General features: G+C 43.2%; 1 protein-coding gene across 3 annotated transcripts in view; it reads left to right on the top strand.

The window, feature by feature from the left end:
- DNAI2 (dynein axonemal intermediate chain 2) overlaps positions 1 to 17,645 on the top strand; it is a 277,331-nt gene that overhangs the window by 107,668 nt on the left and 152,018 nt on the right. For all 3 annotated transcript variants that reach the window (XM_086928785.1, XM_086928783.1, XM_086928784.1), the window contains exon 9: positions 13,968 to 14,103. In XM_086928785.1, coding sequence (XP_086784911.1) covers positions 13,968 to 14,103 — 136 coding nt within the window. The remainder of the gene's footprint in view (positions 1 to 13,967; positions 14,104 to 17,645) is intronic.

Consider the following 17,645-nt stretch of genomic DNA (forward strand, 5'->3'; position numbering starts at 1 on the left):
TTCCATGGTAAATAACGAATTCCAGTGTACATGCACATCTGTGCATGTACACCTGTGCCATGTGGCACACAGACATGCCCTAAGGGCATGTATGTGTGTCACATGGCACACAAGCCAGAAACAGGGGTGCAACCGGGTGTCAAAGTGACACCCTGTCCCCCTTGTAAAATCGGTAATTTTACCGATTCGGTAATTACTGAATCGGTATTTGCTATTGAATCCTATGGGCTTCAAGGCCCATAGGAATCAATGGCTAATACTGATTCGGTAATTACCGAATCGGTATTTACAGAATCTTACCGATTCGGTATTTTTACAGAATTTTTTACCTACATAGCAATTACCGAATAGTAAATACCGAATCGGTAAAATTCGGTATTTACCATTCGGTAATTAGCTATTACCTACATCTAGGCCTAAGTCATTTACAATAGCTTAACCCCTTCGATGCTCATGACGAGCTCAGCTCGTCATGAGTTACGCCTGTCGTACGCTCATGACGAGTTGAGCTCGTCATGAACCGCGGGTTTTCGCAAAAGTCAGCGCACAGCGGGAAAACGCGAAGCGCGCATGGTGTTAAAGTCTCTCAAGCATGAGACCTATTGCATTGCAATGAAGGGCCTACTCGACCACTTGTTAGATTGTAAATATCAGAGGAAGAAACCGGCCTGAGACGCCTTCAAATTATTGCTAAACAGTGCAGTGAAGAAGATGTGCAAGTGTTTTCACTATTATATCAGAATTACAACATTCTGATTTGATGAAATGACAACCAGTAGCTGCCTGTAACCCAGATTCTGATCCACCCAAATCAAAATGGGTTCATTCCAACTAGAAGTACCTTATTTAACCATAGACGCCTGATCTGTTTTGTCTACGGTGCAGCATGCACGACAGAGCTATAGGTCGCTGTGTCTCGCTATATCGGAAATGCCTTTGATTCCTGGCCTTACTTAATGGAAGTTCTTAAAAGTATGGGCATTGGTCTTGAGTTCCTTGGCTAGATGTTTTTGCTGTAGTTGACCCCAAGAGCTAGAGTACACATAGGATAGATAATTTTGGATTGTTTTAATATAGTTAGAGGAACATGTGAAAGTAATACGCTGTCACCCACAATGTTTGCCAACGCAATGGAGCCTCTGGCGTGTTTTCTGCAACAGAGAGCAATGGAGTGGAGCATAAGGGCAAACTATAGTTACTACTTTATTCACCAAGGTCATATGGATACCCACTGGAGGCACATAAAGATAAAGATTAATCTCCCTTAGGTTTCAGCATGAATTGTGTGTATTTTAAACACGAGGGTGTAGTCCATACTATAAAAGCACCAACACCACAAGCCCCGCAAACAGCAGCCGCCCGCTTTACAGAAGTGTTGTTCCCATGCCCTTGTGCTAATTCTTTGCTGCAACAGTGTGTAATTACTTGATGTGGCATAATAGCGTGATTTCATGTAACAAGTGTGATACAGTATTACTGGAATAACATGAAACTATGCAAGCGTAACTTGTATTTCATCTTGGTTCTGCACAATATTCATCTGACCATCACATAACATGTCTTGGTACTCTAGTGTCAAGACAAGTCATCTCCAGCAAACACAACTTGAATTATTCAGGGATGGCTGGAGCAGGCAGAATTACAGCCTTGGATAAATATGTGTGTGTGTGTTGTGTGTGCGTGCTAATATGTAGGCAGCTTTCTGTGTCGGTGTTCGTCTAAGGTGTGTTAAGCTTGACATGAGCATTCATTGATGCGAGTGTACACATGTTCGTGATTGTGTTCTGTGTGTTGTACACTGTGTGTGTGAATGCTGTAGGTGTCTAGATGCTCATCCTCCGGTGTGTACTTGTGTGAGCCTATATGTTTCATACATGTACCTGTATGTGCTTGTGAGTGAAGTGTTACCTGTTAAGTTTTCATGGATGTGTGTGCGTTGTGTGTTTGTCCATCCACGTGACCTCAGTGTGTGTGTATGTATGTATGTATGTATGTATTGGTTTTTGTTAAGCGCCTATCTCACCCATAGGTCTCATAGCGCTAGGGTGTGGGTGTGTGCGTTTTGCCCTAGTTTGAGCTCATGACTCTGAAAGATGGGCCTTTCCTTCTAAGCACTATGGCCCTCGTCCTTTGTATCCCCGGGCTCTTTTCTAATCCCAACACACTCAAAATGTCCAAACTTAGGCAGCATGTTCTTAACATCTTCTACAGCCTCGGCTCACACATGTGGCAGAACAGCAAACAGTGCACATTCCTCATTCCTTCCCCGGCGATTGGTACTGCCTTAAAAAATGCAGGTTTTTGTACAAAACCTTTCTACCCCTGCACCTCATCCTCGCTCAGGGTGTAAAAAAAGAAATCGTCCTCTCTGCTTGCAGATAAAAGACCTCACCGTCTCCCCTGAGTCTCAGTAAAAGGAAACACTTGGCCCACTAAACTTTACCAACAAAAAGAAGCACTGGTGAGTGCAATGAGCCCGCCACAGAGGCCAGGAAGCTTGCTGAGATGCTGGATGACGCTGAGAAGAACAGGTGCTGACACGCCCACCACGGGAGAAGTGGAAAGACGCAGAGTGCATGACCAGCAAGCGACGACGAGTCCAGTCCGGGTGGGCGGGGCCTAAGGGAAACAGGGCGGACACCAACCCCACTTCCAAAGAAGCCCGACACAAAACCGACTATAGATCTCGCCAAGGTCGTGCAGCGCATGCACTGCAACGCAGGCGAGACCTAAAAAAGGGTCGCATACATGCAAGAATGGCAATAATTCCTAGCGGGCCTAACTCAGGCACATGACAGTGCACCACTGCACTCTGACTCTGCCTTCTATGGCATTTCACTCTATGCCTCTCTGCACCACTGTACTCTATACCAGTGCACCCTGCCCCACTCTATGCTTTGCCACTGCACACTTTGCCACTGCGCACTTTGCTACTGCACTCTACCCCACTCCAGTCTGGGCTACTCCACTCTACACCACTCCATTCTATACCGCTTCCCTCTGCAGCTCTGCACTCTATGCCACTGCACTCTACGCCACTACTCTATACCACTCCACTCTAACCTGCAACACTCCACTGTACGCCACTTAACTCCACTGTGAAACAGTCTACTCTATGCTACTACACTCAGTGCCACTCTACTCCACTCTGTGCCACTCCACACTACGCTGCACCACTTTATACGCCACTCCACTCTACACTGCGCCACTCTACTCTAAACCCCTGCATCCTATGCAGCTGTACCTATGCCAACTACTTTGCACCACTGCACTTAACGCCACTGTACTCCACAGAATTCTACTCTTTTCCACTGCATGTTACGTCACTCTACACTATTGTGCTCCACACCACTGCACTTTCTGGTACTCTATTCTACTCTGTACCACTATACTCTACGTCACTGCTTTCTGCACCACTATACACCAGAGCTCTCTACACCACTGCACTCTATGACAGTACACTCTACAACAGTGCACTTTCTGTCACTGCTCTCCATTTTATTGCTTTCTATGCCACTGCACTCTACACCACTGCACTCTACACCACTACACTCTGACACTACTCTTTATGAATGCACTCTATGCCACTGCACTCTTTGCCACTGAAATCTACTCTGCACCACTCAAGGCCTTACTAGCAAACCATCTTGTCATAGGCAATAACAGCAATGAAGTAAGCCTAGGGTTAGACAAATGGATTACGGATGCATTAGATGTGGCAGCGCCATGGACCAACAGCACTCCACAGAGGCAGTTAAAGAGCGCGCCTTGGTTCAACGAAACTTTGTGGTTGGCCAGAAAGGCATGCAAAAAGCAATAACGAAAGTGGAGAGAAAGCTTCTCAGTGTCAGAGAAAATAATATATAAAATCAAGCTTAGACAATATCATTCACTCATAAAGAAAGTGTGTGTGATGTATTACTCAGATAGAATCGAGTCAGCAGACAACTCATCAAGGAAACTATTTAGAAAATTTAAAGAGATATCCTCATTAGAGAGAACAATAACCCCAATCTCAGGTTCAGTAGAGGCATGCAATGAGATTGCAGAGTTTTTTGCTGAAAAAGTATCCAAGATTTATGATTCCTGACGCTCGGAATGGTTGTATACAACATCAGGAGCAAATACAAGATTGTGGCAAAAACAGTATCCAACAATTTTTCTGCCCCCCTCTAGAAGATTTGAAAAAGATAGCACATAGTATAACATCAGGCTCCCCTACCGATCCATCTACTCCCAAGGTGATTGGCACAGGATTAGAGGTAATTCTCCCCTATATTCGACAACTGCTAGACTCGCATTACTTTCTGCTGTTTGAGACATTATGGGCGAAGTTTTTATAGAGGAAGAGATAAAGTTTTACACAATGTGGGGAACTATAATCCTTCAAGCTTGAACAAACCTACAGCCAATACATAGGATGTACCTACTCAGCTGCGGTGGACTTTTCCCTTCCCACCCCAGACGTCTCTGGGAAAATATGAGCAGGGGTCTCAGAGAAAGCACTTCTGAACTACTCAGATTTTACCAATAAATTAGAACCAAGCCCCATGTTGGGTGCAATGTTGTGTAGTTCCTATAAATCTATCTAGGATATGCATGTTTAGACAACATAAACTAATGGATTGGTGTCCAGACTGATTCCAGACACCCCTGAAAGATGTGTTAGCCCTTAGACCAACTTGCCACCATAAGCCCCCCACCTTACCAAGGGGTGAATAGTTTCTTCAGGGATCGTGGAAACAGTGTACTACTTTTTGCACAGTCAGTCGTGCTCACTTGGACTCAGAGAAATACACAGCATAAACGATGGGGACGTTTTCAATCTGCATTTATTGAACCAGCGTAATTCTACTATAAAATATGTGTGCTGTAACAATACTTAGACAGAAACAGATATATATGGTTGCAAAATAGGGGTGGGCGGAAAATTCTGTTCCGCTTGCGGAACTCGCAAAATTTCTGCATTTTTGCGTTCCGCGCGGAATGCGAAAAAGTCAAAACTTCTGCTATCCGCAGCGGAACAGAATTGTATCATTAATGAGGGTCTTCTCCAATGAGTTGGTTGGTGATTTTTCTCACAAGTTGGTGTCTGTTCCAAAGATAGGCTTCAGTTCCCATAAGCGAGTGTCTGTTCTAATGAGTGGATGTATGTTCTAATTGGTGGGTATGATTTGCTATGAGTAAGTGCCTATTCCTGCCTGTGAGGATATTTTCTCCTGCGGGTGTGTCCGTTCCAACATAGGAGCTGATGTCTGTTGTGAAAGTAAGTAACATTTCCCATTAACAGGTCTCTGTTTTAAAGTGTGCATGCCTTCTCTAATGAATGAATGTCTGATACTTGAGTGTCTGTTTCCATGAGTATATTTTCTCATAAGTGAGTGTCGATTCCAATGAGCGGGGGTCTATTTCAACGAGCAGATGTCTGTTTCAATGAGCGGGCATCTGTTTCAATGAGCAGCAGTCTGTTTCATTGAGCGCAGTTCTGTTTCAATGAGCGGGTGTCTGTTTCATGACTAAGTCTCATGACTAAGTTTCTGTTCTCATGAGAGTTTAGTTCTATGAGTGTGTGCCCGCCCCTATGAATGAAAGTCATTTTCCATGAGTTGGTGTCCGTTATCACGGGCAGGTGTCTGTTCTCATGAACAGGTGTATGTTTCCATGAGTGGGTGTTGGCTCCCATGAGTGGATCTCTGTTCCCATGAGTGGGCGCCTTTCCCCGTAAGCCAGTATCTGCTACAATGGGAGGGTGTGCATTTTCATGAGTGGATGTCTATTCCATGAGTGGATGTCTGTTCCCATGGGTTGGTGTCTGTTCTCTTGCATTGGTGCCTGGTTCTGTCAGTAAGTGTCTGCTCCCAAGGGCATGTTGCAGGGAAAGTGGTCCCAGTATACACACTACAGAGAACACAGACAATCCTTTGTACTTTACCAACGAAAAAAATTATACATTGAATTTGTGAGAGACGTTGTGTTGTTTATTCACATCCTCATCAGAGCACATATATGCAAAATCTCTTCATTGGGTATGAACATTGTGCCCGGAGAGAAGGACGGGAGGAAGTGGGGAAGGTAAGTGGTTTTGTGAGGATTGAAGTTGTGTAGACAGTTTAAAGGGTTCAGTGTGGTCACAAATTAAATAGTTGAAGTCACAGAGACATATCATTTAGCCACATAAAAACAGTTGTTTAACCATGCCCATATGATAAAACACAGTAACAATAATCTGTTGTTCCTGGGTAGGCCAAAGTACAAAAGTTGACGTTTCGACCCCCGAGCTGCGTAGGTTGAGTTCCACCTTACAGGACAAGGACGTGTGGCAGGAGTGGAGTGGGACACCTAGGGTAAATGAAAATAGAATAAACTAACGAAAAATCACCTACTTAGGCAAAGGGCAAAAAAGCTCCAGATAGTTACCAGAAAGCCGCCCTAAATGTGGGGCTGAGTCAAGGAAAAAGGGGGGGCCCGCAGGCTCCTAGGAGCAGAGAGCGTGCTATAACCTGAAAAATAAGGTATATGTACAAGTGGTCTATATTCTAGGGGAGTGCCACATACAGAAGGGCTTAAACAATTGCCAGCTTAAAAGCATGGTACAGACTCATGTTATTAGCTAGACACATTACTTCTATCAGTAGGAACCAAAGGTTTCCTCCACCAATGCCGTTAAAATTAAGAAACTGCTCATTTGCGTAAAAAATTGTAAAACAAACGGAGACATGAGTAAGTTAATCAGTTGATGTTTTGAAACAGCCAAAGCGCAAAGCGCTAGACACAAGACATATGTATCATTCCCCGTCGTAGGAGTGGGAGTCCCACGGTACATAGAAAAGCAATAATATGCCATAAATATGTAGTAAATACCAATAAAAACCAACCAGGAAGTAAAGTAGCAAAAGCTACAGTACAAAAAACTTCCACATCTATGACTATCCCAGTCATTTTGTATAGTCCAAACTACAGCCAATTAGGCGCTAGCACCCACCAGAATGTTCTCCCCAGAGGCTCAGGCTCTCAGATTTTCTACCGCACGTCGTGTGAAAGGGAGTCTTCCTGAGCTCTGCTCAGTACTTCTCAACTTTACCAGTGTTTCTTCAGAATTGGAATGTCTTCAAAGTCTCTCTTTAGAGCTTGTGACTCTTGTGGAAAACTTAGACCATAACTAAATACCTGTTCAAAGGTATGCACACACATTTTCAAGTGAGGGCATCAAAACTAGAAAAAACATGGCAAAAGGAAGATTTACTCTACCGTCCCGTGACATACCAAGTTGTACTCAATAGGGAAAGAAAAGAAGCCAAAACTCACCACTCCTCTGCGGTTCAGTTAACTCGAAAAAGACAACCCCATGCCTGAATCTGTAGGAATCAAGAACAAAATGCATTCACCATAAGGATTCGCTCCCACAAGGAACGCTATATTCCATCACTGAAGACGCACCTCAAAGTGACCATGGATGGTCCAAATTCACAGAGAAAGCCGGCGGGCCGGGAACTTGCTTAAATACGTGTGCGTGTTCAGCTCCTGTATTTGCAGCCGTTAGACACTGACAAGACACCGCATCACCGCGTCCCGGTGTCCATAGACAGTAAAAATAAACTATAAACTGGGTTTGTCTTAAAAAAGTCCCAATTCGAAACAAGCTATATTAGCGTTATAATAACCATCAGCCAGTACGCTATGTTTAGTGTTTAGGAATAGACCTCCGAGGCGGGGAATCAATACTAGGATGTTTGGCGACTGTACTGAAATGCACAGATTTCGGAAACATTATAAAGGAGGGAATGGGAGACTTGTCTTGTTGTGGGCCCAGACGTTCAAAAGTACAGGTTGACGATATGTTTAACAATAGATTTCATACACGGTGAAGACATATTCTACACACATGTTCAGAGCCCCAGGCTAATGTTACAAAAAGCCGGACTTGGGTACATTAAACAACACTCACAAAGGATAAGTAAGAAGCATATCCTGTCTTGAAAAGTGGGTACATAGTTACCCCCCCATAGCGCATTGTAGTTTCAACTGTTGTCGATGGCAACAGATGGAGAAAATTAGATTCAGGCCTGCTAGACACATACAGCATAAGAGGCCATAGAAAGGCCTCAATACCCACAACTTTACATAATACTCAATGGTAAACAAGTACAGATGTGCATAGTTGTGACATTATAGGTGTTCATGGTCTCTTATGTTATTGACCTGCAGTTAGACAAAAAAACATACACAAAGCAAGATTCCTGTCATAATTTGTTTCACCAGGTCCTGCAATAGTATGACAAATAATGATTATGTAATTGACAATGGGGATCTATGCTCATAACTAAAGGTATAGTGTGTCGCCCGCCTTCAAACCACTTTTTTAACTGAGACCTGCTAGCTGGGCATAACTGGCATCCTGTTCGTTAAGCCCATTATTAATTGAATCAAAGCGGGTCATCCATTTGCTTTCCCTGAGATTCAGAATGGATCCTATATTGCCTCCCCTTGGACCCAAGGACACTTTCTCAAGGATGACCCATTGTAAATCCTCTGGTCCATGATTGGCAGTTTTAAAATGTTTGGCCAGTGGTGATCCCTGGACCTCACATCTTATTGTGCTGCAGTGTTACAAGATTCGTGCCTTGATCTTTTGCTGTGTTTGTCCTACATAGATGAGCCCACAGGGGCACGTATACATGAGCGGGTGTCAGTCTCAAATGACAAAACGGTGGCATCTTCGTGGATATGCAGGGCAGGATTCTTTCTGGCACGGTGCTCCTGTCACAAAAAATAAACCTCAACAGGAAGCACTTACAGACGTAAATAAAGCAGGTGCCCGAGTTGAAGGTCAAATTCAGTAACGTATAATCAGCCCAAAAAATTTGTGAGCACGGTTGAGGCAAGGCAGGTGTGCTTTCTCCCCATATCTACCGCATAACAAATAGCTGTAATCCTTGATGGAGGTCTTTACATCCACAAGTTTCTCAAGGGCAGTCACTGTGTAGTTCCTGTGACCAGGAGGCTGCTTTCTCCTCACCTGCTGCTCTGATCGGTCTCTGACCCTAAATAATAGGCATGTGAACTGAACTTGCATAGAAGCCCCACCTGTCTGGCCCACCCCACACACACTAACGGTATGCAACCTCTTCCTGCCTTTTCCCCCACTATGATTGACAGCTCACTCCAGTGACCTCGGGCCTTTTGGTGAGGTGGCAAAGTTACAGACACGCATACCATGGTCACTGGAAACAACTCTTCTGGCCCTTATGCAGCAATCCCCTTGTAGTTCCTGTAGCCAGGAGGATGATTTCCCCTCATCTGCTGCTCTGATCGGTCTCTGACCCTATCAAGACTCTTGATAGGGTCATAGACCGATCAGAGCAGCAGATGAGGGGAAAGCAGCCTCCTGGTCACAGGAACTACACGGGGATTGCTGCAAGAGGCATGTGAACTTGCAAAGAAGCCCCGCCCCCAAAATCTCCGCGAGCATGCAAAATTCCGCGTGTTCGCTGAGATTTTTTGCCATTTCGCAGAATTTTGCGAAAGGCAATTTCGCAAATTCCGCACACCCCTAGTTGCAAATACTGACAGAATAAATAAAAGGTAGAATTCTACCATAGTGCTAAAACAGTGAATATATTCCATATGTGCATGGCAGTAATCATGCGTGCTCCTGAGATGATAACCCTGTCTAAGTGTACCTAAATGTATCTAGCATTTATGTAGGGTGTAAAGCCATGAATCCCCTAGGAGAGAGTCAACCCCATTACCTGATGGGAAATAATGAAGGACTCCGTCTTGGTTTCGATTGGTTTCGATTTGGACACCCCACAAGGGATGTCAGACCACTGTGTGCTGAAGTTTTTGCGTGTAGGAATGTCCGTGTCTTGTATCAGCATGGAATTTTCTCCTCTGGCTGGCCAGGGAAGATGCTCTTCTTTTATACCCGAAAGGTACCCTCAGAGGTTCTACCTAGATGTGTAATGGTACTGTGGGCCTGTCATCCAAGGATGACAATAGTGGTGACTTTTGAACAGAGTTATTATATAGAAGATAGTAATCCTGCATGCAGGGGATTAAAATATAATACTAAGAATCCTCATGTATAATAAATGAGACTAGTCTTCGAAGAAAACCACACTACATTTATTCGGCAAGTAACTAGGTAAAAGATCAGCGCTAGGGCCGTTATGTAGAGGAAGGTAGGACAAATGTAAGTAAAAGGTTGTGCGTCCACGTAGGCCTATATTGGGGTTCATTGGGGCTCATAACAACAGCCAGCCAAAGAGGGAATACAAATACGGGATCCCTACGTAGCTGAGATGGATTTTCGCACCAACTTCGGACCTCTTTGTTTTGTAGGTGAATTCAAAAGAAAACTACTCAGGCAATCCACCAAATAAGAGCCCAAACTCTAACTTTGGCTGCGCCATGTCATATGGCTTGAAGCAGTGTGGTAAAACTGTGTGATTATATATGAAAAGTAACAACCTAGGCAATTATATCAACTTGTCCGTACAATGACAACTGAGAGAAGTAAGACAATACTAACTATGGTTCTGATTTTTATTAGCACAATTTATATATAAAATACATATGTCATTTAAAAACTTTTGTCCATATCCAATATAGACCAAATCACACAATATTAATAAAACTAAATCAAAAACAATACAAGAGAAAAAACAGACATAATTAGTGGCACATTAAATCGACGCGCGTTTCGGCGAACCAGCGCCTTCTTCAGGAGTAGCCACGTATTTCCTAAAGGGATTATATAGTAGAATACATCCGTTATAAAACATTACATATTTAATTGCATATTTATTACATCACAAGTGCAAAGATCAGTATATAAACTGATTCAAAAAAGATTAAAACAATACAGAAACCATAGTAGTACAACTTCCATTATCTTTTTTCTTTAAAGATTGCCAGTAAAAAGGACAAGAAAGACATGCATTAATAAAGTCTATTGAATACAGTCTCACTTCAGTACTCATTTTATGCTTCATGTCATTCTTCGAAGTGATGTATTCGTATATTGGACAGCCACCACTAACATTTCATGATTGGTCTAAGTTTTAGAACATATCTGAGATATTTAGTAACGTTTTGACACAGAATTATGTATATACACGGGCAAAAATGCCCCTTAGATCTAATTGTTCCAACCAATTTGACCTATATGAAATTTGGTCAGATTTCAGGTGATGCTATATACTATGAATCGTTTTCAAGACCTTATTTAAAAAGTTTTATGGTTCTTGTTATAATTGACATAGAAGCAGGTAATGTCTCTTGATAGCATTAAATCTAGCCTATGTTAAACATAATTAAAATATAGGATTATACTTACTTATAGTGATTCTAGTAAATCAGTAGCATTGGATATCTTAAAAATAGAATAAATGATATATCTGTGGAGAGATAATACAATCAATATAAATAAAGCCTCCAGATACAAAACCCAAGTGTGCAAGCATGACCAAATTAAAGTCACATTGATTACTCACTCAAAATATGTTATTTGATGTCCTATAACGTTCTGACGATCTGTTATTGTAAATGTAAATGTAAATGTAAATGTATAGGCATTTATATAGCGCACTACTTACCCGTAGGGTCCCAAGGCGCTTCGACCACTGCGAAACCCTTCCTGGCTTCCCTGAGAGATGGTCCCTTAATGGGTATCTCCAGGGTGAGACCAGGCATCCCCGGCGGTCTGGTGGGGCCGTTAGTGAAGATGAGGCAAGCTAATGCCCAGAGTTGCCGAGTGTGATCGCTGATCAGAGTGGGCACCGAGGCGAGAGAATTATCGAGTCCGCTGACCCTGGTCCAGAAACCTGCCGCGCCGGGAATCGAACCCTGGTCCCGGGCCGTCCTCTGCTCTCGGGTCTGCCGCCTCTAACCAGTGAGCCACACTACTCCACTTCGTGATATGGAATAAAAACAGCCACCGCCGTTTTTAACATGAAACAAGAAAGGGCGAAGTCTTGATATCAGTAATACGTGATCTCTATAATTTACAACATATCTTGTCCAAGTTTCTGTGTTAAGAAGAAAGGATCGTATAAGATTCAATCGGGATATTGTAACAATCCGACGGTTGATGGCATGGCCCCAGATATCATATTAAGAGAGCCACAGTTACCTGCTTTTCAGGAAACTGAAATCACCTTCTGATGCAGTAATGCTAATTAAAACGAAAGACTGCAAAGACAAAGACAGACGGTCAAGATCTCTTCATAATACCCTGTTTTTAGAAACAGTCTTTCCACAGGTCGAAAATACCTTTCTAACTCAAAATGTGTTAAGGAAGTCAAGATTATTGTGTCGAAACGATATAGTTTCTAAATCTGGGAAGCATGACTAACTCGTAAGATACGAGGCTGTGTGTTTGACAGACAACCTAAACGTTGGGATGGTGTAAGTATGATTCCCTGCACCCCCTCGGAAGATGTTGGCCTATAGTCCTGCTAACTCACAGTGCACCATCCGAACCCCTAACCTTACAGGGTAACAAATGTGTGTGTAACTTCAGAACATGATAAACCTGATCCCCCGGGAAAATCATGGTGACAGATCTAGATAGAACCTTTTTGTTTAGACTTTCAAGCATAACAAAGAAAATACACAAGAAATACAATACCTGTAGTTTCAATATTTAATGAAAAAGTGAGATTCTTCAGTAAGATATGTGTGCTACGATTAGTAATAGAATGAAACATATCACCATAATTAGAAAAAGAAGAATGGCGGAGAGAATGAATAGCTCCATCATCATGCTACAACAATTAATATATCTTATCATATATGTAGTGGAATGTTAGGGAACTTAATGTTCCCTAACCTAATATGGCCTAGAGTCGGTGATCTGCCAAGAATCCCTGTCGGGTGATCTAACTTCCCATTACCTGTGGGCAAGTGTCATCAGGTTGTCCATCTGGGTGTAGAGCGGGACATCCCTCGTGGAGCGGACAGGAATCAACTGAGCTGGAGTTCTAACATACAGCAACCTCTAAGTGTCAGCAGAGTGCTCCTCTGATTTTAACTAGGAAGTGAATTCATATATATAATAAACAGTGCCCATTTGAAAGGCCGTAAGTATTTAGGTTAGTTGGATAGCATCTTCACCTACTGGGCAATAGTAAGTCAAGACATTTGTGCAGTGATCTCTTTACATTGTACAGAATGTTCAAGGTGTCATGATAGTGTGCCTACCAAGTTGAAATTTAAGCAAATGCAGTTTGGGAGAAACCTATCCTGCACTGACACGTATACAAATGTATGTCAAAAGTCCCCATGTTGTAGAAAGAAATCAACTTAAGAAACGTGAGCGTAAAGATGCCTTTGTTTCAAGTGGGTCCACATGACAACTCTACACCACTTCACTGTAGTCTACTCCACACTAAACCACTCTACACTATCTGCACCACTTTACACTACTCTACACCACTCTACTCCACGACACTCTATCTCACTCCACCGTATAATAATCCACTATACGACACTCCACCGTACGACACTCTACTCCATGACACTCCACTCTATTAAATTTCACTCCACTCTATAATATTCCACAACCCTCCACTCCACAACTCTTTACACTACTGCACTCTTCAACACTCAACTGCACTCTACGTAGCTGTACTCTACGACACTCCACTCTATGCCACTCTCCTCTACGCCCTAACATTTAGCTATGCTGTACAACAGTCACACGGGTGTGTAACATGGCTAAGACAAATTTGCAAAGCCAATAGCCCTTGCATAAGGGAGACCTATTGGCTTTGCCAATGTTCACTACCTTTGACGAGAAGAAGTACATCACATTCAACAGCCATAGCTTACCAAAATTCTGCTGGTGTGAATTTTTCTCAGGGGGTCGCAATATGTTGTATCTGTAGGAAATCTCTATGAAGTTTACCCAGAGTGAACAGTTTGTAGTGCATTATGAATCATTGTTCTGAAATATTCTCGTACAGGTACCACATGGCATATGTTAGCGATGGCTGTTGGAGCCCTGCAAGACCCACAGTCTTCTTCACCACCAAGCTGGATGGAACCCTCGATGTCTGGGACTTCCTATTCAAACAGAATGACCCCTCGCTGACTCTGAAGGTTATCCAAACCCTTTCTCTGTGTACTGATTGCTCAATGTATGATCATCTTCTTACGTGCTATATCTAGCATATGCATCCAGGGGCTCAGCTAGGAGCAATGTTTACAAACCACATAATAGCGGCTACACTTTACCTTTTTTTCAGACTTTTCCCTGACAGAATCCAAGTATAATACATGATTCTTTTTTTCTGTTTTAAGTGGTGATATCAACTCCGTTGTTCATTCAGCACTAGCTATGTATTATCTGTCCTATTTGAAGTCTTTTCTCAAGTAGCCTTCTTGAAGGGATATTTAGGGAAAAATATGGGTCCATCTTTCCTTGACATTGATATTTGTACTCTCAGTGGCTATCCTGGGCACCCAGATTTGCCTGTGCATGTTGCCTACAAACAGCAGGGGGAATGGCACTCACACTGTAACAGGGTTGTGCTCTGAAGCTGGGGTATCCGAGAACTCTAGTAAGTGCTGGAACTCCTTCAAGACGATGGCGGAGAAGTGGAAAGATTTGTGCAAGGCTACCATTCTGAGAACACACAGAGGAAATGGTTGGGAGATGGGTGGTTTCATCCCACCTTGCTATTTTATGAAGTACTATCGAAATTAGGGAACAAATCCAGCAAGTACCAAAATTTGCTTTTAATTAGACTGATATATAGACAGGCTACACATATGCACACACAGGCACACACACACTCTGTCTCGGGTGGAAAAATCACAAATATTTTTCCTGAATTTGTGGAAATATTTTGTCCCCAAAATTGCATTTTTTATGGGTTGTAGTCTGCCAGTGCAACAGATTTTCTGTTGCAGTAAGTTTGGCAATAGAAACTCGCACATTGGCATTACCAAAAGAGCAGTGGTGGTTATTAGGAAAGTAATTAACAACCACAAGTCATAGCTTTGTGGGAATTTACATATTCAACAATTGTCAGACATCCTCTCGCAGTGACAGGTTATAATCCCAACCTCCGGAGCCTACACCTATGTGCCTGGAGATTGACATTGTTCAGCATTCTGTCCATCAATTGTTCTTTTTGCATTCGTCACCCCGAGTGGGACGGGTATGCCCAGACATGGGTCCCGTGCTCTCCATGCCACTGGAGTCAAGCAATACTGGCTGATGAGGACTGAAAGCCCGGAACCGGTCCTAGGGTGCTTGTTTCCAGTCCAGGGAGGACCTGCCTGGCAGTTTGGGCTGGGCTGTTCCCATTTGGTGCAGGGTCAGGACTGATTTGCATATGGCTGGGTCCAAACTGGAATGGCATGGTGAGCAAAAAACGATGGATTTAGGCCCAGATCTCTGTACTGGGGTGAATGTTTGACATTGTTCAACATTTTGTCCATCAATTATTCTTTTTGCATGTATATTGAGCAGGGCAACCTGAATTCTTTTTCTCTCCCTCTGAAATGGTGGACGTTGCTTTATGTTCTAGAAGACATTCCGCCCAAACTGTTTATTCTGTACGATAGGGCACATTGGTTAACTGCTGTGCAGGCAAATCCATAGATCCTCTTCAGGCGTACCTGTCTTCTTGCCTTCACACTGGCCCAGAAGGGCAGCGTTGTAGCTCCTGTCAAATGTTGTTTGTCAAACCTATTGGCTTATTCACGTTTACCTAATCAACCATTTCTTTTTAAGTCCCTCATGGTTCTGAGATGCCTGAAAGAGGTCACAAACAAGTACCCTCCTACACCCAGTATTATGCTACAATGCCAGCTAACTTTGGTTCTTAATTTCCTAATGGAACCTTTGCATAGTTTTCCATTACGTTTGCTAATGTTTAGGACAATTTTCTTAATCACCATCGCAGGAAGGCAAGTGAGCGAACTTCAGCCATTAAGTGTGAAACATCCCTTCACCTCTTTCTTCCCTGACAGGCTGGTATTACAAATGAGGGAGAAGTCAGCTTACTCCAGTATTGGACGCCCCGTTGCTGGGGCAACCATGCGCGGTATAAATCTAACAAATAAATAAATATATTCATAGATTCCTATAGCGTGTATCATTCCCCGTCGTCAGAATGGAAGCCTCAGTAAATAAAAAAATAACATAACAGTAGATACAAAAGAGAAAGAAAGGCCTAGGCCTCATCTAATTTTGTAGCATTTCCACCTCTTTTTGTAAAAGAGACCAAAACCTTGTAACAACCAATCAGATTAGCCTCACCCCATAGAACCTTCCTGAGAGAGCCTCAGATTTTCTACCGCACGTTGTGCTAAGGGAGTGTCCACTGAGCTCTGCTCAGATTTCTCTACAACTTTTGGATTTCATCTTTTTCTCTTGAAGGATGTCAGACAAGGAGAAGAAAGCTTTATTTAAAGCCTGTGCTACTTGTTCTAAGAAAAGTCTTTACATTGAGGACAAGCCTAAAGGCTGCATTTATTGCGTGTACCCTGATCATAAGGCCACTGATTGTAAGATCTGCAGGACCTTTTCTACCAAGACTCTGAGAGACAAGGAAGGACGTCTGCTAACCTGGCTGCAGAAGATGAAGTCACGTAAGGAAGTACTATCCAGTAACTGTGATGATTCCTCCTCAGCTACATCTTCAAGAAGGTTTAAAAAGAGGGGTAGGTCTTCCCCTTCAACTTTGACTGAACTGCCTACTAAGGCCTTACAAAAAACCTCTGATACGTCTGACATGCCCAGTCCCAAAAAATCTTGTCACTGAGGTGTAAAGGAGAAGGAGGGACTAGTTCCTGAGGTACTTTCAACTCAGAAGGTGGGCCATGGACCTTCTGTTTCCTCTCCACCATCTGAAAAGGCAAAATTATTCAAGAAACCAACTTCTGTACCTCAAGAGGGAAGATCTGAGAAGAAAATCCGTCAGTCGACAACGACAATATCAGGTACGTAGACAATGGCGACTCAAATTCACCTGGCGTGGATTCCAGCTCTGTCGGCGGGCCTGTCGTCGAGAGCTTTGCCAACGATGACTTTGACGACACTACAGGTACCTGTCACAATGCCGTCGACGATGTTGACAACCTCGACGTCGACGATGATAACGCCGACAATGGTTTCGACGGCGACGATGAAGACGATGTCGATGACAAAATCTACAATGGTATTGATGTCGAGCTCGTCGACGGTACCTTTGACCATCAGCCCATCGTCGTTGACAATCCACTCTCCGTCGACGATTCCTTGGACGGCGACCTCGTCGACGATACAAAAAGTTAACATTTCTATAAAAAGATGCCAAATCACACCGGAAATGACATCTCCTCGTAGAGTGACACCATTACCTCCGGCATTGCTATTGGCCGAGGAATATTCAGAGGAAGAGGAAGAGTCCTTATGGAGATGCTTACAGTCCATCCCAACTTCAAGTAAAATACCAGGACTCGGATTCTGAAGATTATTACATGGAACAACAACGATACGTTCCACGAGATAGACCACAAGAGCAATCACAGCAGGGTATGGTGGCCATGCCATCTTCACTTATCAGTGACTTACAAATCATGTTGCTAGATTATAAGAGGAGATTTCCATCTCAAACTTCTGATCAGAAATTAATGCAACATCCACCAAC

This window comes from Lissotriton vulgaris, chromosome 7 (assembly GCF_964263255.1).
Source record: "Lissotriton vulgaris chromosome 7, aLisVul1.2, whole genome shotgun sequence".
Lineage (NCBI taxonomy): Eukaryota > Metazoa > Chordata > Amphibia > Caudata > Salamandridae > Lissotriton > Lissotriton vulgaris.